Consider the following 27,263-nt stretch of genomic DNA (forward strand, 5'->3'; position numbering starts at 1 on the left):
CCCCCCCCCCCCCACCCCGACACCAGACCACACCCACCCACACTCGAGCCCTTAACCACAACCTCTGAAGCCAGTTTACAGGCCATTACTCCTCTAACAGGCCGTTATCTTTCCTTCTCCTCCTCCTCTTTATAACTCTCTTTTCCTTTCACACTTTCTTTCTTTGGACACGTCCCTCCCATCCCTCCGTCTGTCAGTGAATGTCTGTCTTTCTTTGGCTAGCAATGATGATGATGTCAACCAACAAGAGCACAACCTCCCTCTTCAATGCCCCCGCCCCATCACAAAACCCCCCCTCCTCCCTCCCTCTTCCCACTTCAAAACCAGGAATAAGGTTTGAACTCTGCCTGTTTGTTGCTCGCAGAGAAAAGCTTCTTTCACCTCTTCTTTATGTCCAAAAGAAGGACACGAGAGAGAGAGAGAGAGAGAGAGAGGGAGAGAGAGAGAGAGGGAGAGGGAGAGAGAGAGAGGGAGAGAGATAGACAGAGAGAGAGAGCGAGAGAGGGAGAGAGAGAGAGGGAGAGAGAGAGAGAGATAGCCAGAGAGAGAGAGCGAGAGAGGGAGAGAGAGGGAGAGAGAGAGGGAGGGAGAGAGAGAGAGATAGCCAGAGAGAGAGAGCGAGAGAGGGAGAGAGAGGGAGGGAGAGAGAGGGAGAGAGAGGGAGAGAGAGGGAGGGAGAGAGAGAGAGAGAGACAGGGAGAGAGAGAGAGAGAGAGAGTCACCTGCTCCCAGCTGCAGCAGAGTGAGGCAGAACTTTTATTCTGCACTTCAAAGAGCCGAGAGACAAAAAAACTTTACACTAGTCCCCTTCAAAAACCTCTATTCATGCACCGACTATAATGGGCTGTGTGTGTGTGTGTGTGTGTGTGTGTGTGTGTGTGTTCCTACCTGGTCACAAGCTTCTTTACAAGATGAAAACTCGGCAGCATGGTGGCAGCAGGCGGGATCTGCAGAGAGACACACCGTCAGTTCAGAGGTCGTGTTAGAGATCAGATCACGGATGGTTCGTCCTCTGGGAAACATGAACGTGAAACGTAAACTTGTTCCACATTGAATGTTGAGGTTTCTCAGAGATTTGCAAGCAGGAGTTGAAGAGGAAACAGCAGCTAACTTCACATTTCTCACAAACACGCTGATTTAAAAGTGTTTTTTTCTGTAAGTTGACTCACAAGCTGCTGCATGTCGTCACTGTCCGACAATGTTTCTACAGAAAGTATCTGATTTATTAGATCCACCCAAAACACTACAGGCAACAAATAAAACTAAAGACATTTCCTCTATAATTTTAGTTTATTTTGGTTAGTTTCAGTTAGTTATCGTTTTTTATTTTTAATAAAGCCTCGATTTTATTTTTATTTCAGTTAACAAAAATGTTTTTCCATCATTTTGTTAGTTTTAGTTCATGATAATAAACTTGTTTTTAATAACAGACCATAACTGAAGCATCATGGTGCTACAGAGACGCTCCGGCCTGCAAACAGTATTCTGAGGATTGTTTGGTACGACATCCAACAAAAACACATTATTATCACATATTGTTCTGCAGAGGACACCTGTCTCAAATCACATAACACAACAAGAAGGACATAATTCACACATATAAACCTGTTCAAAACCAAGATCAACTGGGGGATAAAAACCAGAATGAAACCAGGTATAATAATAAATTCTGATGGAAGAGAATAGTTCCTCTAATAAAACCAGATATAAACATCAGAGTAAAAACCACAGTGGTTTCATAATAACCCAGATATAGCAGCTATTTTAACCCGACTTGTTATTATCTAATATCTTGATGGAAGATGAATGAACGACTTCTTGTATCTGTTCAATCTACGATTTGACATCCTGAACCGTCGGCTTGTTTTCACTATGATCTTCACGTGTGAGCTGAGACTTTAACTATCCCATTACATGCATACAGGTTTTCCCACGGTTCCTGAATGTAACGTGGTGACTCTGTATGAATATTGACGTGTGAGAAATTTGCTTGAGTCTCTGGTTGTTCCAGACTGAGACGATCTTGGAGAAAGATCCAGTGACATCTGATCAAACACTCGTAGTTTCCCTCCAAACACTGACTGACTGTTTGAGGGATGAAGCTCGGTGCCGCATGTGTACATGCAGAGCTCCAAGACAGCTCACAGCTGAACATCAACACACACACACACACACACACACACACACACACGGATAGGGGACACTGGCTGGCAGCAGAGCTCCAAACCACGATCCAGCCCCGGGTTCCAGTAAGTGACTTGGCTCAGTGTGCTGTCAACAAACTGCTCCCACCTCCTCGTGTGTGGACGTCACAACACTTCTACACAGTGATGCTGAGGTGGAGCGATGTACCGCTAACCATAGCAGATCCTCCTGGTCACGACTCCAATACAAGTGAAAGTTGTTCAAAGTTTTACTTCCGTTAAAGCTCTGGAGTACTTAAAAATACTGAAGTATTCAAAAGTACTTTTTTTATGTCAACTCATCGTTGTATTGTCCCACATTTACTGAAGCTGATGAGCCTTCTGACTCATCTTTACAGTGTCACTGGTTTTTCTCCTGTGATGAACACAGTGTGTGGTCTATCACATTTTCAAAATAAAATAAAATTTATTCCTCTGGCTAATAGCTGCTTCAAAGTAAGAGTCCTTCATAGAAAAGTAGTGGAGTCACAAGTTCAACATTTGTCTTTTAAGTGTCGTGGAGTAAAAGTCAGAAGATTCCTAGAAGAATAATATTCAAGTAAAGTACAGTTACTGGAAAAGTGTACTTAAGTACAGTACTCAAGTAAATGTACTTCGTTAGTCTGTCCCCCTGTACAGATACTCAGGTCTGGCAGAGTCTTTTATCTGTTATAGTTTTACAGTTTTACAAGGACACTACAAATTATTATTATTATCATCATCACCTCCTCCTCTTTACAGGTGAGATAGGAGTCGGCATGACGACCAAGCAGCAGTGAGGACCTGCAGGAGTAGAGTGCTGTGTACATGGAGTGTGACTGAATGAATAAACTGCTTTGACTGATCACACACTCCTTAGTCTCAGCAGAGTGAAGCTCCTCCCACTCCCTTTGATCACGTATATATTGTTTAAGTACCACCGCGTGGTGAAGGCGTCTCACTGACTTCTGACAGAGCTGGAGATCAACCATCTGTTCATCTGAGTCGTTCTGTTCAATTCAAAGTTCAGATAGCTTGAATTTAAACTCCTTATATTCAAACCGCATCTACTAACCCACAACTTTAATGAACACTATGTAAATTTGAGTTCTGCTCCGTCAGATTTCCAGAGAGAACGACAGAATGAGGAGAGAGGGAGAAAGGCAGGATGCAGCAGAGGAGACAAACACAAAGAAAAAGGGAGAGTGATTTCAGCAACCAGCTCTGCTACAAATTGACCACTGGCAGACATTAAAGAGAACGACTGTAGTTGACAGGCCTGACACAGGCAGATGAAAACCACAACACCCGCTTATCAGCATGTTGGTGTGCACGAGGAAGTGCACGTGTGACTACAATCGAGTGTGTGTGTGTGTGTGTATGTGTGTGTGTGTGTATGTGTGTGTGTATGTGTATGTGTGTGTATGTGTGTATGTGTGTGTGCGCTCAGCTGTCTGACACAGGAGCTTCTGGATTCCATCACTGGGTCTGTTACACTCATCTTAGATGCACTAAGAAAGAGCAGCCTCTCAGTGTGTGTGTGTGTGTGTGTGTGTGTGTGTGTGTGTGTGTGTGTGTGTGTGTGATGTGGAAAGTGCGCATGAATAAGTAAATAATTGAGAGTAACACTGAAACCTCCTTTGTACCCTGAGTTGGTTCTACCTGCAGGTCATTGGGTTCTATGTGCAGGTCAGTTGGTTCTACCTGCAGGTCGTTGGGTTCTACCTGCAGGTCAGTTGGTTCTACCTGCAGGTCAGTTGGTTCTACCTGCAGGTCGTTGGGTTCTACCTGCAGGTCATTGGGTTCTATGTGCAGGTCAGTTGGTTCTACCTGCAGGTCGTTGGGTTCTACCTGCAGGTCAGTTGGTTCTACCTGCAGGTCAGTTGGTTCTACCTGCAGGTCAGTTGGTTCTACCTGCAGGTCAGTTGGTTCTACCTGCAGGTCATTGGGTTCTATGTGCAGGTCAGTTGGTTCTACCTGCAGGTCAGTTGGTTCTACCTGCAGCTCGTTTGTCTATGTTCTTCTGGTTCTAGATGTGTTCTCCTTCTCTGTCTGGGATCTAAAACATTTAGTCAGAATCACTGTCTTCTTAATGCTGTAGCAGTGATAGATCATCTTGTGGCCACTAGGGGCAGAAGAGTTCAGACATGCTGTCCACTGTTTTTGTCTCCTCCAACATGAGGGAAACATTTGTCTCTAAGACTTTGCTTGACAGTGTCACCCTCCATTTTTATTTATTTGCTCATTCGTTTACTGATCGGTAATTAGGGCAGAAATAGGTCAAACTGAATTTTTAAGCGCGCCCTCTTTTGGCCCACAAGGAAAAGTACTTCAAACACTCTGTTTCAGCTCTTAACGGTTTGAATGTTTGAATCTTTCATCAGTGTTTCCACTGAAAACAGCTGCTGGTTAATGACAGTTTGGAAAATAATGAGCTAAAAGACACTAAAAAGCCTCCAGTTTCCAATAGCTTCGTCAATGATTTAATTATTTTCATGTGGCTTTGAATAATAGAAATAGTTTTATTTTAGCAATCATCGTGTCTGTGCTGTAAATCAGGTTTTTGCTTCATTCTACTGATTTTGAGGTTAAACTTTCTGCACTGAATGAACTGAGAACAAATGAACTCTTTCTCACACACTCACACACACACACACACACACTCACACACACACACACACACACACACAGCTTCTCCAAAACAATGGCAGGTGACATAATAATTTGCAGGAGGGGGAGGGATGATGGAGGCCATTCAGTCATGTACAGTATGAGGCCCAGTATGAGGCCGGCGGCTAATGAGCGCTGGCCCCATTCTGGCTCAGCGTACACACAACAGGAACAAGAAGCCCCCCCCCAGCTGCACTGTTACATTCATGAAGCTCAGAGCTGCATTACTGCACTTCATCCAGCCAACCACATCACAGCAGACTGTTTCCTGTGGAGCTCTGAACTACACCCTGCCTGGGTCTAAGAGGCTGGATTTGAGTGTTGGACAGTGTGAATGTTGGTCAGGACCAGAATACAGCTGAAACACGTGGGCTACATGACATCCAGTCTGGTGTCAGCCGGTCTCAGCTCTTTATCTGTCCTCTCTCCTCCTCTCTGTGCAGAGTAGCTGACATTTGTCCAGGAAGACGCAACAGTCGTCGCTAAAGCGTCTGAAAAGTCAAGTTGTGTTTTTACTGTTGCAGTCCATCCAAAAACATGAACTGAATAACTCAGGTTTATTACAACATGTGTTTCATGCTTCTGTCCATCACTTCTATCAGAGACAACGTCGTATTTTCCAAACTAACATCTGAGTTCGTCTGACGGTTCAAACACGAGGAGTCAGACGATTTAAACACACCTCTGGGTTGACTAAATTTATGGTATATATACATACACACACACACACACACACACATACATGTATACTGATTACAGGTACAAGAGAGGGTCTGGCTGCCGACACAAGATGGTGGACCTCAACTTCACCTCCTGTTTTTCCATGGATGTGTAAAGAGAGCGCCTATAATACAACCATGTGTTTTCCCCATTCAAATAAACTTTATTTACACAGACAAGTGATTAAGATCTTTCAGTAACCTCCTTTATCACCATTATTTAAACTGACAAACACTAGCTCTTTTTTATTCAGGTCATTTAAAGACACATTAATAACCAAAGCTACAGAAAGTATTTCAGCCATTTTAACAGATTTAAATCAATATAGTTTAATTTCTCTATTAACCAATGGAAATTAAAGATCTTACATTTGTAGATATAATATTTATAATTCATTTATAAACAGTTTTAGCTTTTCTCCTGTGTCATGCTTCACTTTGTTCACAACACTGTCTGCTTTGTTTGCTGCCTGTGGTTTGTTTTGTCTCTGTTGTTCCTCTCGTGCGTCTGTTTCTCGTTGTATTGAATCCATGTTTTTTTTTCCTTCTCCTTTTTTTCTTCTTTATAATATTTGGATATTTTACAAGTGTGTTATGATTGTGTCGTCTAATGACACAATAAAAACAACCAAACAGACAGACAGAGACACATTAAACACTTGTTGTTGCCATTTCTTGGGAACACAGAAATTCATTTAATAAACCACAACACACTGAGTGAGATCATTTCACACTGTGTGCAGAGACAGTGAAGATACTGTGGCTTTGATAGAGTCAGGCCAGATAAAACCCAGGCCCACAGACAACTCATATAATCATTATGAAGTTGTCAAATGTATCAGAGGCTGCGTTCATCACCGACGCAGCCTGTGAATGTGTTTACAAAACACACATCTGTATCTGAACGACTGAAGAACACTTTGACATAAAGTCACAGACTTCATGACTGAAAATGTCTTTAAAAACCTAAAAACTATTCAACAGACACACACACACACACACACACACACACACACACACACACTAAAGATAATGCATGTCAACATGAGGTCTGAGATCTCTGCAGGAGGAACATGTGGCACAACTGTGGGGGTTCTCAAAACAGACTGCGTGTGTGTGTGTGTGTGTGTGTGTGTGTGTGTGTGTGTTAGTGTGTGTGTGTGTGTGTGTGGGGGGGGTTTGAAACAATAGAGAGAAGCTGCCACTCACAGCGTGCTGCGTTCAAAATCCCTCCTGTAAATCACATTAGCTCTGCTAGCTGTTAGCACCTGATGGTCAACGTGAGTTCACAGCTTCTACCAACAAACATCAGCAGCAGTCACACACTGATCTGCATGAACAACTGTCAGCAGCACAGAGACAGAGAGCAGAAGAAGAAAAGCCATCCTCTGACTCGCACTGAGGATCAAAGAGCATGAGAACGGCACATTAACTCCAAATCTGAAGTCTCCGTGGAGACGATGGTGACATGGATGTGGTGTAAAATGGTGGCTGTGGGCAGCTGGTGGCCATCTTTCAGCTAAACTAGATGCAGGATCGTGGTTCCAGAGTGGAGGGACAGAAGTATCTGGTAAACAGTGCTGTGGTTTCAGTGGAGTGGAAACATCACAGGAGCTGAGGATGGAAACCATCCACTGAATGATGTACGATCTGTTTCTCAGGAGCTGAGAGAGCGAGGGGGAAGCTTTCATCAGGTGGACACAAACACGAGTCTTAACGGATGATCGTACTGCTCTGTTTGATCACGTGATCATATGTTACTGTTGTTTAATTATCATTAATTAATTATGATGACGCTGCTTCAGAGTTTCATTTCAGTGTGTTTTTACTTTCATGATTCTTTATTTGAGGTGAGGTGACCCACATCTGCACCATCCTACACTTCCCATAATGCAACTCACTAACTTATTTCCTCAGTTGGTCTTGTTTCTACCAAGCAGCAACTTCCGAGGCTGAAAACTGAAGCCGTTAAACAGTGAAATGACAAAAACTGGATTGGGACGACTAATCACAACCAAGTTAAATTTGACCTTTAACAGAAACTGTACGTCAGCAGGACTCACGTTTGCAAACTGTTAAAACACTGTATTCGTGTCAAAACTGACCAAACCTCGGTCAAACATCTCAACATCACATCTTCAACATCTGGTGAGGAGTGAGACAGACAGCTGAGCACATCAACATAAATACAGATGAACAACAACAACAACAACAACAACAGAGTGACAGAAACTTGTCCTCTTGACCCATCCAACCTCCGTCCAGTGTCCTCCTGCTCTCTGTCCTCACTTCTACTCATTCTCATTTACAGATGTTTCTGTTTCTGAGGTCAGACGAACCAGTATGAAACAGTTATTTAATCGCTGCTCAACTGCAGTGGAAAAAAAAACGTGATTAATGACAACAGAGAGTTATTTAAGACGAACAATCAGAGAGAAAGTTAGAGGCCACAGAAAGTCTTTCTTAACTTCCCTGGCTCACAGCCGCCGACTCTCACTGAGCAGCTTAGCTCATTGTTTTGCAAAAGCTCAATTTACCCTGTACACACTGAAACAGCATTTAAAGATTTATACACTCTGGAAACTATTAAGGAAAAGCTCTGTTTGTTCTGGATGGAGAGAAACGGAGAGAGAGGAAGAAGATGCATTTACAAATGAACTCAGAGTGAAAAACAAACTGCAGAAACTTCATGAACGTCTCAGTACAGGACAAACAATCACAAGTGAGACAAATAATCCCCCCTCACCTGTCAGCATGGGCGTGGACACCACTACATGACCCTGCCAGACAAAGAGAACTGGACCAGACCTGACAGAAGAGGACAGACTGAACCAGGACAGAACAGGAATCAGTCCAGAACCAGGCGCTACAGGTCAGAACAAACTGAATAGAAACAGAGAACCGAGTATAAAGTAGATTATCAATATAATTCAACTTGAAAAGTGCTTGGTATTCTGTTGTGTTTTCCCTCCACTGAAGCATCAGAGCCACCGGGCCTCAAACGTCCAGGGTAAAAATCACCAGTTCAACTACGACAAACAATCTGGAAATAGCAACCCGGCTCAGGACTGGGATCCAGCTGCTGCGACGATAAGGAGAGGAATTCCAGTGCACCCCCTCCTATGTAAATGTAACATTACTCTGGGTTTCCTGCCAGCCAGTTTCCTGTGTGTGTGTGTGTGTGTGTGTGTGTGTGTGTGTGTGTGTGTGGACATAACGGTGTGACTTGGCGCTCTTGTTCAGGAGGTTTGCAGGTTTCAGAAAGCACTAAATTAAGTTGAAAATTGATTTTTGTTCAATTAATTATTAAGATTCGGTGCTGTTCTGATTAAACAGCCAGTTAAAGTTGTTAAAGCTCCATATTTTCTTCTTCTGTGTTTTATTTGAAGTGGTGATCCATAAGATATATTTGTGGTTCATCTCAGTGTAGTTTTACATCTCCTCTCTCAGGCTTCTCTCTGGAGCTCTAGTAACAACAGGTCAATGAGCCAATCAGAAGAGAGGAGGCTCTGAGCCTCCACTCTTCTGATTGGCTGACTGTTTCTGAGTGATCCAATAAAAATATAGCAGATTTCAGGTAAAACACTCAGAGAAACCAAATCCTGTAAAGGTTTGGATGGTGGGTCCAGGTGGGCGGGGCTTGTCACTTGTCTGTATTCACTGACTTGTGAATATCCTGATTTATTATCTGGTTTCATTCTCCACTAACTGCAGTAAAACTAATCTATCTGAGACTGTGGTTTAAAACTGCATGTACTTTACATCACTGGCGGCCATTTTCCAGAGCACGGTGCAGAGTTTCATGTTGTCATGTGTTTTCCTGTCTTTCTTGTTTCAGCTGTTGGTTTACAATCATTTCAATACGGGATTTAAAACAACCTGCAGAGACTCAAAACTGATCCTTCACAGTGAACATCATTTCTACTTTAACTGTTGTTCAGCTCAAAGTAAAGTTGTCTACAGGAGAGAGCGGGAGTGTCTACACACGATGTGTTCAGGCACGGAGCTAAGTGTAGGTCATTCATGTTCTGGCAGCGCTGAGAGCTCAACACACAACTCCGCCCCAATTAGTTGCACCTGTGTCTCATTACCTGCTCCTGTCTCTGTGTTCCCCTCAGTCTTTGTCAGTTTGTCTGTTTCTGTTCCTCTGGTGTTTCCATGTGTTCCTGTTCTTGTTCCTGAGTTTTGTTCTGAATTTAGATTTTCTGAGTCTTCCTCCTGAGTCTGGATCACCTGTGTTTAGTTTCCTGCTTGGCTTCTTGGAAGTTTTGGACATTTACGTTATTAAAGTATTTTCTCTGCACCTACCAACTCAGGTCCTGAAAACTTTAACCACAACATGATCGACATCTGTTCTGTCGGACGTGTGAGAGACAAACGCCTCTTGAAACACACCATTATCTTCACATGGAGCTGACGCTGAACACTGAATCGACACTGGTCACATTTCCATTTAACCAGACCAACTTCACTAGATAAAAGTCCATGTCTAAGTTTACGTTAGCAAGTCTGCTGACTGTTGTTGCTGTAGGGGAACAGGAGTGAGGCTCTGAGGCGAGGCACTCAGGAGCGAGCATAAAATCAAAATTCGTCCTGAGTCTTTTACCCAGAAATCAGTTCACATGCTGTTAAAGGCAACCGAGAAAGTCAGGGAAGGTCTCACTTTAAGTTACATCACAATCTGTTCACATATTGGCAATAACAATGTGATTAACACGTGTAAACTGCTTCACATTCCTTCATGTAGAAGGTTCAAAGTTACAGCAAGCTTATATTTTGTCAATATTACACCTATTAATTACTAATAAATAAATGATCTATCTATCTATCTATCTATCTGTTTTATTGTCTTCCAACTGTGTGTCACGTGACTACTTTGGTCCAATCATGATGAGTGATCCCGCCTGCAGGAACACTGAGGCCAGTTTTAATTAGCTCAAGATGAATAATGACCCTGAGGTTGCAGACACACCCCTCACCCCACCACAAAAACTAAAAAATCTGAAACTATCCCCTCCCTTGTGTGCTGTGGATCAAACCATCGATCAGTTGTTTGTTTGCTAAAGCAATGAAACTGCAAATACAGTAAAATGTTATAATGTAGACGTCATGTCAAAGTTATTTCACACCAAATGACATTCACGTATCTTCGTCTATGAGACTGAACAGCAGCACGGAGATGATGATAAATGTGTTTCAACGTCCAATAATAATCCACCACAGCGGGCGCGGCTCCAGGGGGGGCAGTGCCCCACCAAACCGTCCCGCTTCATCCCAGAATTAAAAAATAACTGAAAATTATTTTATTTTTGTCCTTGTCGATTTGACCAATCATAAACATGTCACATTCAAATGATCAAAGTTTATTGTCGCGGTGCAGCAGTGGATGATAACAACCATAAAATCAAAAACTGATGATGCCAATTACACTGTAGCATCTCAAACACAGACAATACATTAGTTACAAGAAAAATATACTGGATTGAGTCGTATTTCTAATATACCAGTGCATGTGAGAATACATAATTAGATATAAGGGGGGTGGAGGTGGGTTTAAATTAAATACATTATGTATTATTAGATTCTATGGCTTTAGTTTTAGACAAAGCAGTGCATGTTATAGCTTTCAGTCCCAAAGAACACTGATACAGGACCCCCAGTAACGAGTCTTTAAGTCTGTCAGTTAGTGACCAGTCCACATCTCTTAATGCCCCCCCCCAATCACAACCGTCTCGAGCCGCGCCTGAGTCACAGAGACGACAAGAAAACAACAATTATAACAAAAATAGTGTTGCCAGTCTGATAGTGTGTATTAAAACACACACACACAGAAGTGAAGCCTCTTGTGTGCTACCACTCTCATTCCTGCATTCCTCAGAGCCGCTGCAGACTCTCTGGTGGGGGGGTGTTAATGGATGGAGGTCAAAGGTCACTTCCTGTGTATGGATTAATTGAGATGTGCCATACGGAGCTGAACATCAGCAGAGCATGATGGGTAGAGAACAAGAGAGAAGATTTTCATTTATCATAAACAGCCTGTTTATTTTTGTGCTTCACACAGGACGTCAGCTGAGACCGTTCGGAGGCTTTTCACAATAAAAGGATGTAAATTCAGAGAAGAAAACTATCGAATTTGCTTATATAATAATGTGATTTGATTGTGATCTCTGTCATACGAGATGTAAGTACTCAGAGTCAAGTGAGTGACCATTTAGTGACATGAGAGAGAATGAAAAACGTTTGTTCCCTCACTTCAAACAGCTTCTCTGATGAACAGAGCTTTGACTTGTGTCTCATACAGAGCCGACTTCGTCTGCCAGACGCCTCAGACCGTCGTCTGTGAGAGAGGAGCAGCACAGGCCGACGTCCTGCTGCTTCTATATGCTCCTCTCATGGTGAATATATGGCTTTAACAGGACCCAGACGCTCTACCAGAGGGTGTCAGCAGTTGGCTGAATTTACAGCTTAAGCTAAAGCTAGCTCGTCATCAAAGAGCAGGATCAGTTGAACCAGATCTAACTGATATTAGGACTATTTAATCCTTTAAAGGCAGCACACATTGGCTGTGGATGACTCACAGTCTCACCCATTGTTTTCTATGAAGCCTGGAGGAAAACCAATCTTACAGACCACTCAAAGCACTTTACAATACTTGCCACGTTCACCCATACACACAACTACACTGATGGAACAGCTCGGAGGAGCCGGGGGACATTTTAACATGGGAGTCTGTGGGGACTGACTCACTGTTGGAGCCAGACTCTAGTGGCCGTTAGAGGAACTGCAGCTTTTGACACTTCAGTGTTGACTTAACTTTTCAACACTGGAGGTGGATTTGAATAGGGGGGGTTGTATTATTATTTCTATTATATTTGTATGTGTGACATGGAGCACTGCCACATAACAATTTCCCTCAGGGGATTAATAAAGTGTGTCTGATTCTGATTGTGCGTGTGGCCAAGAATGAGCTAGTTAATATAAGGCATCTGCTGAAACAGAGCCGATGTGTAGGAAACGCCGACTCTCCTCTGTCATTAGGTTTAAACCCAAAATATTCCACACCGGAGCTTTTAACCCAAGTCCGTTTGGACTCATTCTTACAAACTTTCCAACTGGAATAAAAAAACACCAATTAGCCTGGAGTTCACTGAGGCTGTCGCTGTGTGCGCCTGAGCCCCGCCCACCATGAAACTGTGACTCAGAGAGCAGAGAGCAGCTCCACCAGAGATGGCGGCAAAGTGTGTCTCAGCATTTTTTCTTTTCATTTCATTCGTCTGTGAAAAAACGCTGAGACACAGATTACACACGGAGCAGGACGACCACTGACAGCCCGTTCATCCAGATCAGCTGATGTTACTGTCCTCACAAGCATCACATGTTCTCACACCTGTCGACTCAGTTTCACGTTCACCTCGTTTATTGATGGATGTTGATGCTGTGTTGTCTGTTGTTTCTTTTTAATAGTTTAACCACAGATTACAGCTTCTGTTTATCAATGTACTGTCACTGTGTGTGTGTGTGTGTGTGTGTGTGTGCGTGTGTGTGTGTGTGTGGGTGTGTGTGTGTGTGTGTGTGGATATGTGGTTATGTAAGGAGTGACCGGTCCAGGCACATGCTAACCAGGTGAGTACTGAGTTGCACACACTCATACTTAAAAAATCCTCCAATCACCTGAGTCCTATCAGAGAAAGAGCAGATGTCCCCCCCCCCACACACACACACACACACACATACACACACACACACACACACACACAGGTGGGAGATCATGTCCTGCCCCCCCTCATATTCAATTAGCAGAATCAAAGGGGGATGCAGACCTGACCTGTAGTTTTGTGTGTGTGATGGGAAGCGACATAATGAGACGCATGTGGCCGTGTAGAGTGAGGAGAAGGGGGAGGGAACAGGGTGAGGTGGGGGGAGGAGGGAGGCAGAGAGGGGGAGGGAACACAGTTCAATGCTGCAATCAAAGAGAAGGAAGAGTCACTGAATGTCACAGATCACTACACACCTGACACGCTGCATATCATTAAATACAACATTGCAGGTACGAACTTGTTCTTTACGCTTCATGTAAAACCACAGAAGAAAAACTTAATACCTCGATACAGTCCGGCACAAATATCGCTGTATATGATATTATCAGGATAATATCAAAAGGCGTATTTCAATATTATTGAATGTTTTTATTTATTATTGAATTATCTTAATTCAGTGTAAGTAAAGATATGATAATTAAGGAATATTAAATGCATGATCTTCACCGTTAAATCAAAGTGGCAGCAGGGAAGTCCTCAACCAGACTTAAGGTGAGGTCATAAGAGGTGGAGGAAAACAAATGATTAATGTAAATCACACTTGTCATGGTTTCCTGTGTAACAGCATTTACTCCTGGTCATCTAAAGGTTTTTTTTTAAATCAACTGTTTTGGCACATTTTGGATTTTATCACATGAAAAAACAACTTTCCATGACAAAGATAAAAGTTTTTCTTAATAGATTGTCAACATCAATCAGAGTAATTACAGCAAAGTGGAGTCTGAACTCGGCCCACCCTCTTAAGATGAATTTAATGACTGAGTGAATAATCTGCTCGTTCAGAGCACTAACTCCAGATGATGTCTGCTAAGTCATACGTTCATTTATATAATGATCCTCATACAGGCAGCAGACTGACATGTTTCCAGATTGTTGTAGTTAATGGTTTGAAAAGCAGTTTGCTCCCACACACTTTTCTCTGCTGTTTCTGTGAAGACGTCATGTGACTCGCTTCAGTTTCTAGATAAGGAGGTAGGTTTTTTTTTAACTATGGAAATCTACATTGTTCATTATTCAATATTTATGCTTTTAGCTTCACTGAACATCATTTCCCATAAGCTCTAGATGTCTGCAGCCTAAACACGATGGTTTCACAGAAGAGTCTTTGTTGAGTTACAGCTAGAAAATTTAGAATAACTTCAGAGTGTTTGTAAGTTTTATGGATATGGACATAACTGAATTACGATGACATACTGTAAAATTACTGGTGCTGCCGTGCTGATGAATTTTCATGGGAGCAGTAGATTTTTTCTATCCTCACAAAGTAACCGTTGTTTAAGGTTTAACTCCCTTACAGTAACTGCTACAGTGTCTTAGGATATGGAAAATAAACAAGATGTTTTTCAGAAAGACCAATGAAAGAAAGTCTGAGTGACAGATTACACTGGCGTCATGACTTCAGCTCTATAGAGGCCATTAAAATACTGAAAAATTAAAACTCTCAATTAAAAATCCACTTAGGCATCAAGTCGTCACAGCTGCACCACTAGACACGGTCCAACATATCCCAAGACTCATTGCTCACCAGTAATGAAAATAATATGGCAGCAAACGCCGAAAGAGTCTGAGGATTACACTGTTAAAACAACCGTAAGGGCGGGAACAGCTGGAGACGCAAAGCACAAGTCCAAACAGTGGTTCTCAAAGTGGGGTCCGAGGACCTCCCGGCGTCCAGCAACAAAGGGAATCATCAGGGAACACTTTCTGTGATCAAACATCTAGAAGCAGAAGTCAAACGGTCTCATTTGTGTCAGTTTAGGCTCCTTGATGTGAAAAAGAGAGAACCACCGTCTCATTCCAGTTAACGGTGGGAAGCTGAAGCAGAACATCAGTGGAAAACAGCACAGACTATAACTGGATACGGCTGTGAAATTTGTGTCAGGTTTTCGGATGGCTCGACCCAAATGCAGACAATCCAAGACAGGAAGGTGCAATTCCAGCGTATTTTAATAAAACAAAGTCCAAACAAAACTCACAAACCAGGAAACACCAGAGATCCGACTCAGGAAACAACAGGAAGAGCTACAAACAGAAAATCTAAATGCTGAAAACACTAAACAAACAGAAAACATAAAATAAATAAATAAAGTTTACTATTATTATTATTATTATTATTATAATAAAGAAAAAGAAAAGGCTGAGACACACAGAGGTTGTTGTAGGAGGTCTGGAACAGAGGAAGAGACGCTCTGATAAGATGAACAATGACATGCATCCACTCCGGTCGAGCAGACACTCAGTGTTTTAGGAAGTCCTGTCTGCTCTACAGGAACAACGTGCACACCAGCCTCAGACTAATGTGACACTATCTCTAATAGGATCAGGGTTTCCTCTCTGACCACAGCTCGCTCACTCACACACACACACACACACACACACACACACACACACACACACACACACACACACCAACTAAGACGAACACCTGCTCCACACTGTTACTACTAAATAATTCCTCTGGCCAAAAACACAGCTGTCCGGCAGAGACACTGAAAACATTAAAAAAAAGAGAAGACATCTTTGTTTCCTGTTGTCTTTTCCACGTCTCCTTCTTCCAAACCAAACAATCAGCTGACAGACTACGTTCTCTGTGGTTCTCTGTGGTTCTGCCTTCTCTCAGTCACAACCCGGTCGAGACGACAAATAACCAGATGTAGTCCGTTAAAAAAATCTAATGGAAAATAAAGTTTGATTGTACACAGTCACAGATTAATTGCATTTCTAGTAGAGGAGCTTCTGGGAAAGCGATTGTTTCTGAGAGTTAAATATACCAAACACTGTATGTCATAACATAAGAGCACCAGAGGACCTTCAGGAAATGAGCAGAAAATGTAATTAACCTGGAATAGCCCGTTATTTATTTCTAATACAGTGAATAGCTACAGGGAGAGAATAACCAACCCTTGAACTTTTATATGTTGTTGTGTCTTGTGTTTCTATAAATTACACTGAGAACGTGTATTTTAGTCTAAATGAACAATACATTTATGTAAAAATCACAAATTTATCTTCTTGCTATATAAAAATAGTCAGTTCCTTGTTGTCAACGTCACTGTTTTAAAACAGTCAGAATCAATAATGTCTTCATCAACCACATCATCTCTGGCTAAGTGTAAATGCAGGAAAAAGAGGTTTATTTTTATTTTGCTTTTAGTCGTTATAATCCTCAAAACCAGCAGGACTGGCTTCAACTCTCGCCTCCTTCAGCTTCTTCACACACTGAATTATGCAAGTTACAGTTAAAATTGTGTCTCTCACAAATTCAAATCCCAACTTTGCTATAGAAGCCATTAATCTTTACACTAAAGGCAGCCATAATGAACCATTAGAAATGTTTTCCATCCTCTGACATTCAGCCCAATTACTTTGAATTGAAGTGACAAGTAAACAAGAAGGCCATGATTAAAGGTCACTGAAAACAGACAGACGCTTCTTGTGCAACACATGTTCTTGCTTTTAGAAGAGATCAACAAATAAATCACGATGGCCTGGATTTTCCTTTTCAATAGAACTATTAGAATCCTGTTATTTCATATGGAGCTTGGGGAATTTATTGACACTATGACAACGATTTACTTTCTTCACTTTGGTCTCGCTGCATCCAAATGAAGCTTTTAGCATAAATTCAAGAACTGTCATCACTGAGGCTCCTCTCCACTATTATCCAATGATTTCACCAGGTTCTGTGCGCAGGCTTTCCTGTTACCCAATCATCTTAATCTACGTCCACACTAACACATTTTCATTTTAAAACAGCGTTTCAAAACCAAAACAATCTCCGTCCAGACGACTGTTTTAGCTCCGTAACGATCTCCATCGAGACCAACACGCCTGAAAACACATATACATGATCACTCACGTACACTGAGTGTGTAAACAGGAAGTAGACTGTCCACTCTACAGTTGAATAGTTGCAGAAAATACTACGAATGAAGATCATAGTAATATGTAAGTGAACAGCAGCTGCAAAGACAACAAGGTCAGTGACACTGTCGTTCATCATCATGTTGTATTCACCTCTGGTAGTCCAGGCTGATGAGAGCCAATCAGGAGAGACCGTGGGTGTGACGTCATCGTTTACAAAGGTCTCAGTTTCTATCTGTCCAGACTACAACACAACCCCAGACTCTCAAAATAAAACAACCCCAGAGTTTTCAAAATAAAACTGGTCCAGCAGAGTTTCTGAAAGTCTCAGAGTCGTGTCGACACCAGAAGTCTGAACTACGAAGCAAGTTCAACACTCCCAGGATAACTTTTCATTATCTGGCTTAACTGAACCTTTGTCCTGATATCCTGGACTATGTAGCTGGTTATCAACTGGTTCAATTAACCCTGGATTTACCTGTCCAGGTACGAGTGCGTTCATGTGAAAGAGGTAGAAGAACTATGAGAAGAAACGCTGATACCTGCAGGTGAATTCTGTTATACCAGCATCATAGAGATATAACAACATGATCACATGACTAGAATAAAACAGAAACGGTAGAAATAATTTCCAATTATTCAAGTCAGAGTGAGGATAGACTATAAATAAGTACGTGAAATAAGTTTCTTACTGAGTATTATCTCTCTTTGTGTGAAGGTGAACTAACTGTTATGAACATGTGATGCCGGTAAAAGTTAATGTCAAACTGTTTCTGCTGCAGAGAGGAGACAAGAAAAGGCTGATGAGGTCAGTCTGACTGAAATATTCATTTATAATCATGGAGATATTCAACAGTGTGTGGATCCTTGCTCTAATCAAAGACATCAGGAGTTCAGTTTTTATCTCCAGTCAGTGTCAGAAAGTCTCTTCAGAGTATTAAAACTAAAACGTAGTAGTGTGGACGTCACCAGCTGACGGATATCTGAACCACCTGCTGTGACGGGAGCTTCCAGTGTCAAGGCCTCAGTGTTTCTGAATGAGGCACAAGGACTTTCATCTGACCTGACTCATTAAGTCAGTGTCCAGGTGTATGTGTAGTAGAGCTGCTCGATTACAATTACTCATTGACTGTACTCATTTAATTAACTTTTAAAAAAACATTTAGGATACATGGACTTTCTCGAACTTTAAATACAATTCAACGGGAAAACAAACAAAAAAAATAATTAAAAAAATTAGATAAATAATATATAATCAAATATATAATGTAAAAATTAATGAAAAATAAATTAGATCAACTACAACACATCCACCCTTGCAGCAGCTTGTTGATAGTAAAGCTGATATCAAGCACTACCAAAAAAAGAAAACCATAAAATAAAAAGACAGATTTCAAAACTAAAAGGTTGTGTCTGTAGGTTTTTCCGGTTCATAAACTAAATAAATTAAACATATGCGAGTGTGGTCTCTCCTGACTATATATAGAATTATATCTTGATTATTTTGTTTTCTTAATCGTTGGAAGACAAGATCATAATCAACAATAATGTCAGATAAATGTCCCTGCTGTAATGTGTGGGCTTCTCAGCACCGACCAAATGTACATGAAACTCCTCAGGGTCACCAGGTCTCACAGTTTCTATGAATTCTGGGAAGGCTCAGTAGTTTCCCTGTGTTTGCAAATGTAAAATGTGTTTCAGCTTCAGTGTTTCCTTCACACTTCACCTGAATTAAAGTGGAACTAAAGCACAATTTAACATCGTGTGGAAGGATCAGTGAAGCCGACACCGACAAGCTGCACGTTAACGCCAGTTAACCTGGACTTCATGAAATCTAAGTTGGTTATAAGAGTTGAGACCAGCAGCAGGTGCATGTAGATTTTAAAATAGCAGTATGAACCGCAGCAGCTGGAGCTTAATGATAAGCTTATAGCTTATGCAGTGTATCTGCAGCCGAACCTTCCTGTGGGTCTGCAAATGTCTGTGCTGTTTACGAGCATGTAAACCTCCACTGTGACGAGACTGCTGATGCTGCCTCCGATAGCAAGGCTTTGAACTGAGCGTCTCCAGGGAAAACAGTCAGGGCAGCGGTCAGTCAGTCAGTCGAGGCAAAACTGTTCTGAAACAATTCAAGTCTCCTTCTGAGACGACCCGCTGAAATACAGCCTCGCAGTTTTAAAAATAGCTCTGATGTTATTATTTTTTATTTTTTTATTTTTAGAATTTTGTCACAAACATTTCATTTGTCGTTCATCCTAAATGGAAACTTCTCAACCACAGAGGTGTTTCCTTTTATAATTTCACTGGGTGTATTTCTCGTTCTTTATATTTAGCCCAGCGATGGGCTGCTGGTTGGAAAAACATTATATTTCATGGTCAATTCAACAATCACTACACCAAGCTATGGCCAAGAAACTCAACTCCACGCTGCACTTTAATCTTGTGTTCACTAAACTATAATTACTGCAGCCCATGCCTGCTTACAGTGGACAGAGAGAAAGAAAAGGGCTGCCGTTCACTTCCCTCCTTCCCCTCCTCTTCCCCTTCTGCTTTGAGGAGTCAAATTGGTTCCAGATGCATTCTCTCACGGCTAGCTCCACGACCAGATCGCAACATGAAAGAAACGGAGGAGAAAAGTTTTGCAAAAACTCGATAGAAGGAAAAAAAATGCGAGGAATTTCTACACGGAGTAAGTGGAGGGAGGAAGCAGGAGAAGAAACTAAGGGCAATCGCTTTTCCACATGGTGCTATTTATCACACCGATGACCCGTTTTAGATTCTCTAGGACCTTTATTACTGTCACAAGCCTTTGGGAGACAATGTGCACCCCAAATGAGGATCTAAGAGCCGTGTTTCTTTCATGTTCCAGGCAGATGTGCCAGGAAAAAAAAAACTGTACAAAGTGATATTTAGCCAGAGCAAATCCACATCCTGCACCCATGTGGACTCAACATCAAAGACCTACCCACCAGCATGTTAGACCAATTTATAACCCCATGCCCACGGAGCCCCCCTCAGATAAAACGCTCACTGGGGGAAGCTGGGACACACGCTGCACAAAATAATACTGAAGCGTGATAACAGCTGAAGGTCTGTGGAGAAGCCAAATGGCTCAAAAAAACATAGCAACAAAGCACAAAGTGGCAGCTCCATGTTGACTCAGCCAATTAACAAGTGAAAGCAAATTCAAGGACGGTTGTTGTTCAGCACCAGCACACACACCTCTGTGTTTGTCTAACCGCCTTAACAAGTCCCAGTGAATTAATTAGCACCATGAAAAGCTAATACACTAATCATTCAGACACATTTTGCTAACATGCTGTGCTTTCTTCTGGTGACCAGACTCCATTCAAATCAGCAGGGAGCTTTACCTCTTGGTTTCCTCACTTTCTCACAGACAAAGCTCAACAAACAAGACTTGCAATTAAAACCATTTAGCTGTAACACCTGGTTTCAATTAAAATAACTTTCAGCACACTAAGGTGTGTGAATTGGAAGGAGAATTAATATGGAAACCAGTTGAATCATGAGGTATTTTATGGGAGTAAGTGTGTTTTAATGGTATGGGATAGATGCCGAATTGAAGAATGGTTCCTAATGAATCGTTGGATGTTGTAAGGTTTATTCACAGAAGTAGTGTGTATTAGCTAAACAGCCAATGAGGCGTAAAAGTGCTAAATTATCCACGAAGTTTGCCACCGCGGTAACGGTCCCTTTCCTGACTTTATTTTCCTCTGTGTGTCAGCTCTGTTTCCTTCCTATCCCCGGCTTTCTGAGAGGGAACTACTATACAAACTATTCAACTACAGACAATAACTGCAAGAACAAAACAACCAAAGTTAATTTTATCTGCGCCATATTTGTTCCTTAAAACTTCAAAGGCTCATCCTAAAGACTTAGTTGTTGTGGGAGGACACAGGATGCTAACCGCCGGACCCTGCGTCCTTCGAGCCGGACCGAGCGTCATGCTAACGTCCATCCCAACAATGGATTAACTACATATATCGCTCATGTGCTTTTCGGCAAACTTACACAGCAGAAAATAAAAAGTAAAAAGCTTTAAGTTAATGTCAAGACTACACTGTTAAATTCGGCTTGTAATAAATACACGAATGTTGAACTTTTACAGCCGTTTTTTTCCGTTATTCCCACAGTTACTCCGCACCTAGACGCTCCGCGGTGGGCGGTAGCTAGCGCTCTGAACAAGTTAAAACCTGCTGTTTTTAAAGAAAATGGCGCTAACTGTTGGAGCATTAGCTAACCCGAATTCACCACAGAACTTTTATCAATCAGACTACACCTTAATAATGTGTCTACCATGTGTCTGAGTTCAGTAACGAGCAATATAGTGTGACATTGTTAAATTTGTGAACGGACTTTGGCGTGACATTCTCCGTCCGACCGACAGGATGCCAGCTGTCACTGAATCAACAAGTTAGTCCCGGACCTGCCGCGTACGAGAAGTACAGATGCCCTCACCCCGGAGTCACACACGCTTTCTTTAATTTACTGCCAGGTTTGCCAGCGCACGAAGGCGGACACAGACGGAGCCAGAGCCCAGGGGATGGACCCACAGACACGGACAGACACAGACGGACTTACCCTGAGCTCGGAGCGGCTGGTGGTAAAAGTTCACGGCGAAGAGGAAACTGATTATCTGGAAACACACACGCATCTTATTGAAATTCTAAAGTGCATCGTGGACAAGAAGACATGGAAAACACCGGTGCTGTGACGCGCTCCATGGATCCCCTGTTACCTCTCTCTCTCTCTCTCTCTCTCTCTTTCTTTCTCTCTCTCTCTCTCTCTCTCTCTCTCTCTCTCTCTCTCTCCCCGCAGCCCCCGGTTTTGTGAGTGGACCGCGGGGCACATGCGCAGAACGGAACCAAACCCCAAACTCAGTCAAACCCAGTAGTTCAGTTCAATACAGGTACACAGTGATAATCATTATAATCTTCTAGCTGTGATAGTTTTACTCCACAATCATGTGTAACACTGGAGTTTAACCCACCAGGCTGAAATAAATCGAAATAAATCATGAATATAGGATAAAGGGTTTAAAAACACTCAGTAGGCTACCTGAAGAGAAATACACATTATGCTTATTGTTTGCTTCCTCCTTCATATCTATCAGATTAATATAGGAAGAAGACAGAATTTTACACATACTGAGGTCATGAGTCCATACAAACTGAACCAGAAAACAAAAATAATGTTTTATTAATTAGACTAATTGCTCATTTACATTGTATTTCATCAGTCTCCGTCTTATGAAAACCATGTATCACCAAAACACCAACTTTTCAAGCGCTAAGAGTTGAGAATTCAGGGTGTTCTTTATAAAACATTATAATTTCAATGATTACATTATAATTTCATACTAGGAATTAAGCACCAATAAAATACTGATCAGCCCCTACTGTAAATGCAAGTGCAGTGGAAGAAAACAAGACTTTATCTATAAATATAGACATATATTATATTTTATATGTATAGATACAGGCTCATGGTAGAGGGAGTCCTCCACTAATCAGAGGGCCGGTGGTTCGATCCCCGGCTCCTCCCATCCACATGTCGAAGAACCCCAAAGATACTGAACCCCAAACTGCCCTCGATGCCCTGTGTAGCTAGTGCTGTGTAGCTAGTGCTGTGTAGCTAGTGCTGTGTAGCTAGTGCTGTGTGAATGGGTGAATGTGACTAGTATAAAGTGCTTTGAGTTGACGTTAAGAATAGGAAAACACTATATAGATGCCGTCCATCCACTGACCATATATGATTGTATGTGAGATTATGTAAATCAGGGGTGGTGTTACAAAATGCTGCCAAAACATCGGTTATTTATTGGCCTTAAATAAATCAAAAAATGGAATAAATTGGGTAAAAAAATACAAGAATCAGACAATATATCCGTCAGTGTGGAATATAAAGTCCTACATGTTGTTAAAAAACACAGACCTCGGTGGGTCGGGGACCAGCTGGTGTAAAGGAACAGTGTGTGGCCTTGTTAGATGAGTTGGTCACAGCCACTTAACTCCTAAAAGCAGCCTGAATCAAAAGCTGTAACTCTTTCAAATACATTTCCATTTCCTCTGTCATTTTGCAAATGCCTCTCATCTTTGAGACTGGTTTAAGATACACTGACGCACAGCTGAGTAAAGCAGGAAGTATGTTTTGATAGGCACATACTGCAGCGCAGATTTCTGGAGATGTTTCTAATGAACGCATCTGCAAAGTTTCAAAAAGATCACACTGAATATCTGCAAAACACTCACTGAAAACACATTTGTTTACCTTCAGTGTTCGTCTGTGACAAGTGAAGCATGATTCATGTTTTTATGGTTGTGTCTCAGCGACTCAACTCGTTTGGTTTGGTTAGAGCTCAGAGAAAAACGCAACAAGACGCAGTGTCACAGTGTCTTAGTCGCCTGCATCAAACCACAAAGAACGACTGCTCACAAATCCTGATCCTCGTAATCATCGACACGAGCCGTGCAGCAGCTACAGCTCCTCCAAGAAGTGTCAGGCAAAACCAGAAAACAGGGTTGAATAAGTGCAGTTATAGTATGCGACAGGTAAGTTTAAACTTTACCTGTGAAGGCCTCAATACTGGTTAAAAAGAGACAGAATAACAAACAAGAGAAGAGCAAAAAAGATGATCAGATTGTCAGAAAGAACCAAAGAGAAAAGAAAAACTAGAGCCACCTCCTCGTGCTCGTATCCCTCCGCCACTCAGACTAGTCTCAGGTAACATCGCTGTTTATCCAGAGTCACAGAAAATAATAATATTACATAATTACTGTGTGAAGTCTTGATTAATGGTTAAAAAGTTAGTGGCTAATGTGAAGGGATTCCCTTGAGGAGTTCTCGAGATATTGCGTTCACAAGGCCAAAATCATGTTTTGTGAGGTCACCGTGACCTTGACGTTTGACCTTTGACCCCCAAAATCTAATCAGTTCGTCCTTGAGTCCAAGTGAATGTTTGTGTCAAATTGGAAGAAGTTCCATCAAGGTGTTCCTGAGATATCGTGTCCAGGAGAATGGGACGGACGGACAACCTGAAAACAAAATGTCTCCGGCTCTGACTGTCGCCGGCATGGAGACATAAAAAGAGAGAGGGGGAATCTATCCCAGCATGCACTGGGAGAAATGCTTGGAAACACCTTGCACAGGTTGCCAGTCCACACAGACACACACAGACTCTCACACTCTGCATGTTTGTAAAGTAAAACAGCCAGAGGACAGAAGAAGAAGACGACGAGGCATCAGGAGGAATCATTCTGTCACTTCAGTAGTGGTTTATTGTTGTGTGTGTGTGTGTGTGTGTGTGTGTGTGTGTGTGTGTGTGTGTGTGTGTGTGTGTTTATGATATATTCACCTTCCATACAGATCTACTGTATGTGATTATAAACGACTGTTTAAGTTTATGACATAAATGAAATATTCATAATAAAATTTGTATATGTATACATATATTAAAATTATCTATGATGATTGTTTTTATATGCAATAACATGTTGTTAACCATATATGTAACTATATATATTTAATTTATATATTCTATATGTTTATATATGTCTTTATTATTAATTTCTTATTAATTTTAATGTCTCAGTGTCTCAGACGTTTGGTCTCTTCTGTTTATAATATAGACAAAAACTGACAGGCTTTGGGATGGATATATATTTATATATATATTTAGGTTTTATATTTAATTTTACATATATTTCACTTGTGTATAAACGGATTTGAATGATGAACAGTGGAGCAGCAGCCGTTAAAAATGAAACATCACTTGTCATGTAAAGTCACATCTGTTCACACTGGGAGACAAACTCTTCACTATGAAACAATATTTTACTGGTATATTTAAAATAATGTAATATATATTCTCCATCAGTCGAGTTCTGTTGTGTCACAGTGGAATCGACTTTACAGTGATGTAAGTTTAAACTTCAGGATGTCACTAAAATAACTCACAGAATAAAGAAAGTGCAGCTTGAAAACTGACAGTTTCGTTAAAACCTCCTGGATGTCGGCGGAACACATCCTCCTCCTCCTCGTCTGATCCGCTTGTGCAGTTTGTAGAAATAAATTACCAGGAAATAAATATGATTACAGTGACTGATGCTTCTCTGCTAATGTGATCCGCACGGTTTGAAATAAGAACGCCTGCTCTGGAAACAGCTGGAGAAGTGGAGCAGACTGCAGGGTGCGTTCAGGACAGTGAACCAGTTCCTTCTTACTCTTCATGAACAATTAGAGACTCATGTTTTATTGTTTTTGTCAGATCCAGAAGCTGCGATTGTGAAATTCACTGCAGAGAACTGAAATACTTTCCCACAGACAGGAGATGGTGAAATTATAGAGCAAGGTCGGAGGGGAACAATGACCCAGTGTGGTGGTGGCCGCCCGACTCACAAACATCAGCGTTTCTCAAAGTGCTGCACACTGAGTCAAATTCAACATTGTTTTATTATTTTGTCTGGTTCTTTTTGGACCAGGCTTTTCAGGGTCGCTTTACTAGAGTTCGACTGTCTCCAGCGATGAATCAATATATTTGTTTATGGTGTAAGTCTGTTCCTGACCCCAGGAGCCGAGTCCTCCCTGTGAGGCAGAACCAGTTTCATGGAGTCAGTGGCAGATCTGTTTTTCAGCAAGATCTCAGCTAATGTCATTTACTGATGCTAATCCAATATCTTGTGTTTTTTCTTTCCAGCCAAATTAATTCTGGTACAAGATTACAGGCAGGGAGGAGGTTTCTATTGTTTTGTGAAAGGTCATTTTGTTTGCTCCATGCTGTCTGAAGGACGAGTGGTCCACAGGAACATACTGGTAAAAGCAAAGCGCTCATTAACTGCAGCATCATGTACTTTAATGGGCTCAACATAGAATGAGGTTTTAAAAAGAGCAGAAGAAACAGGGATTCAAACAGAGCCACGATGAAAGAGACTCAGAGAGCGAGCGCAGATGTAGAAGCAGCGTTCGACATAATCATTAGTAATGTTTGATACGGACTAATCTAATCGATCAGCATCCCTCCTCTGAGACTCTGTTCATCAATTTACACAAGGTTATTATTGAAAAGCAAACGAGGTGTGAGTCGACTGTAGTTTTAACTCCACGCATCAGCCTCAGTGTTCAACACAGTAAAGACTAAACGTTCTGATCTCCTCCTGATCCATCATCTCTTAAATTCTTCATTTGTAAACGAGTTTCATGTGTTTTCAAGAGTCGTGTTGTTGCTGTTTGTCTTCATCTGTCAGCAGGTTGTGATACAGAAGCTGAGACCGTCTGTTCGGTCTACGACGACCACGAGGAGCCACGCCTTCGAGGGATGCGCTTTCCTTTGAACACTAAAGGATCTACTAAATCCTTCTGGAAAACCTTTTAAAAGCCTGAACAGTTAAAACTCTCAAGTCATTCATATTAGAAAAGCAGCACTGATAAACCTCATCTTTGCTGCAGAAATAAGTTTTATTTGTGTTCTTCGTGCTGTAGACGACCCCTCACACCGACCACACGACCCGCCGGGGCTGTTGTGACCCCCCGATTGGAAACCAGTGTTTCAGAAGAGAGCAGAAGTGGTGCTTGGTAACAGGTGCTTCATTATTGTGACTGTGATCACTGTGACTTCTAACGTGACTGTACAGGCCGACTTTAAATATACAAGGAAGTCCTCGTTCTCTGCTCTGCGTCGCCACGACACAAAAACCATTCACACAAGACAGATAGTGATTTTTCAATATATCCATCCAGTGACAGGAAGTGCTGTTTTCCAGGGGGGGGGTCCTCCCAGTCTGTCCCCTCATTGTCCTTCTTAATGCCCGTGTCAACAGGGCCAGGCGGCTTTTTGTGCCACACGGCCGACGAACAGCAGGGAAATCTGTGTCGAGGGAGACCCCCTCCTTTGTGACGGGTCAAAGGTCGTGAGTGAGGAGGATGTCAGGGGCTGGAGTCAGCACTTTGGCCCCATGTGGCTTCATCATGCTGTCGATGGGCATGAATAGTGAGGGGCCGACCGGCAGCGGGGG

At 42.0% G+C, this 27,263-nt stretch overlaps 1 protein-coding gene across 1 annotated transcript in view; it reads right to left on the reverse strand.

The window, feature by feature from the left end:
• reck (reversion-inducing-cysteine-rich protein with kazal motifs) overlaps positions 1-22,009 on the reverse strand; it is a 65,292-nt gene extending 43,283 nt beyond the window's left edge. Inside the window, exons 1-2 of the mRNA XM_023430709.2 lie at positions 21,835-22,009; positions 889-947 (exon numbers count right to left, since the gene is read on the reverse strand). Of these exons, the coding sequence (XP_023286477.1) occupies positions 889-947; positions 21,835-21,907 (132 nt within the window). The 5' untranslated portion in view covers positions 21,908-22,009. The remainder of the gene's footprint in view (positions 1-888; positions 948-21,834) is intronic.
• Between the last annotated feature and the right edge of the window lie 5,254 nt (positions 22,010-27,263).

Source organism: Seriola lalandi, unplaced genomic scaffold (genome assembly GCF_002814215.2).
Source record: "Seriola lalandi dorsalis isolate HSWRI2012SDOR001 ecotype SW California unplaced genomic scaffold, Sedor1 jcf7180002054909, whole genome shotgun sequence".
NCBI lineage: Eukaryota > Metazoa > Chordata > Actinopteri > Carangiformes > Carangidae > Seriola > Seriola lalandi.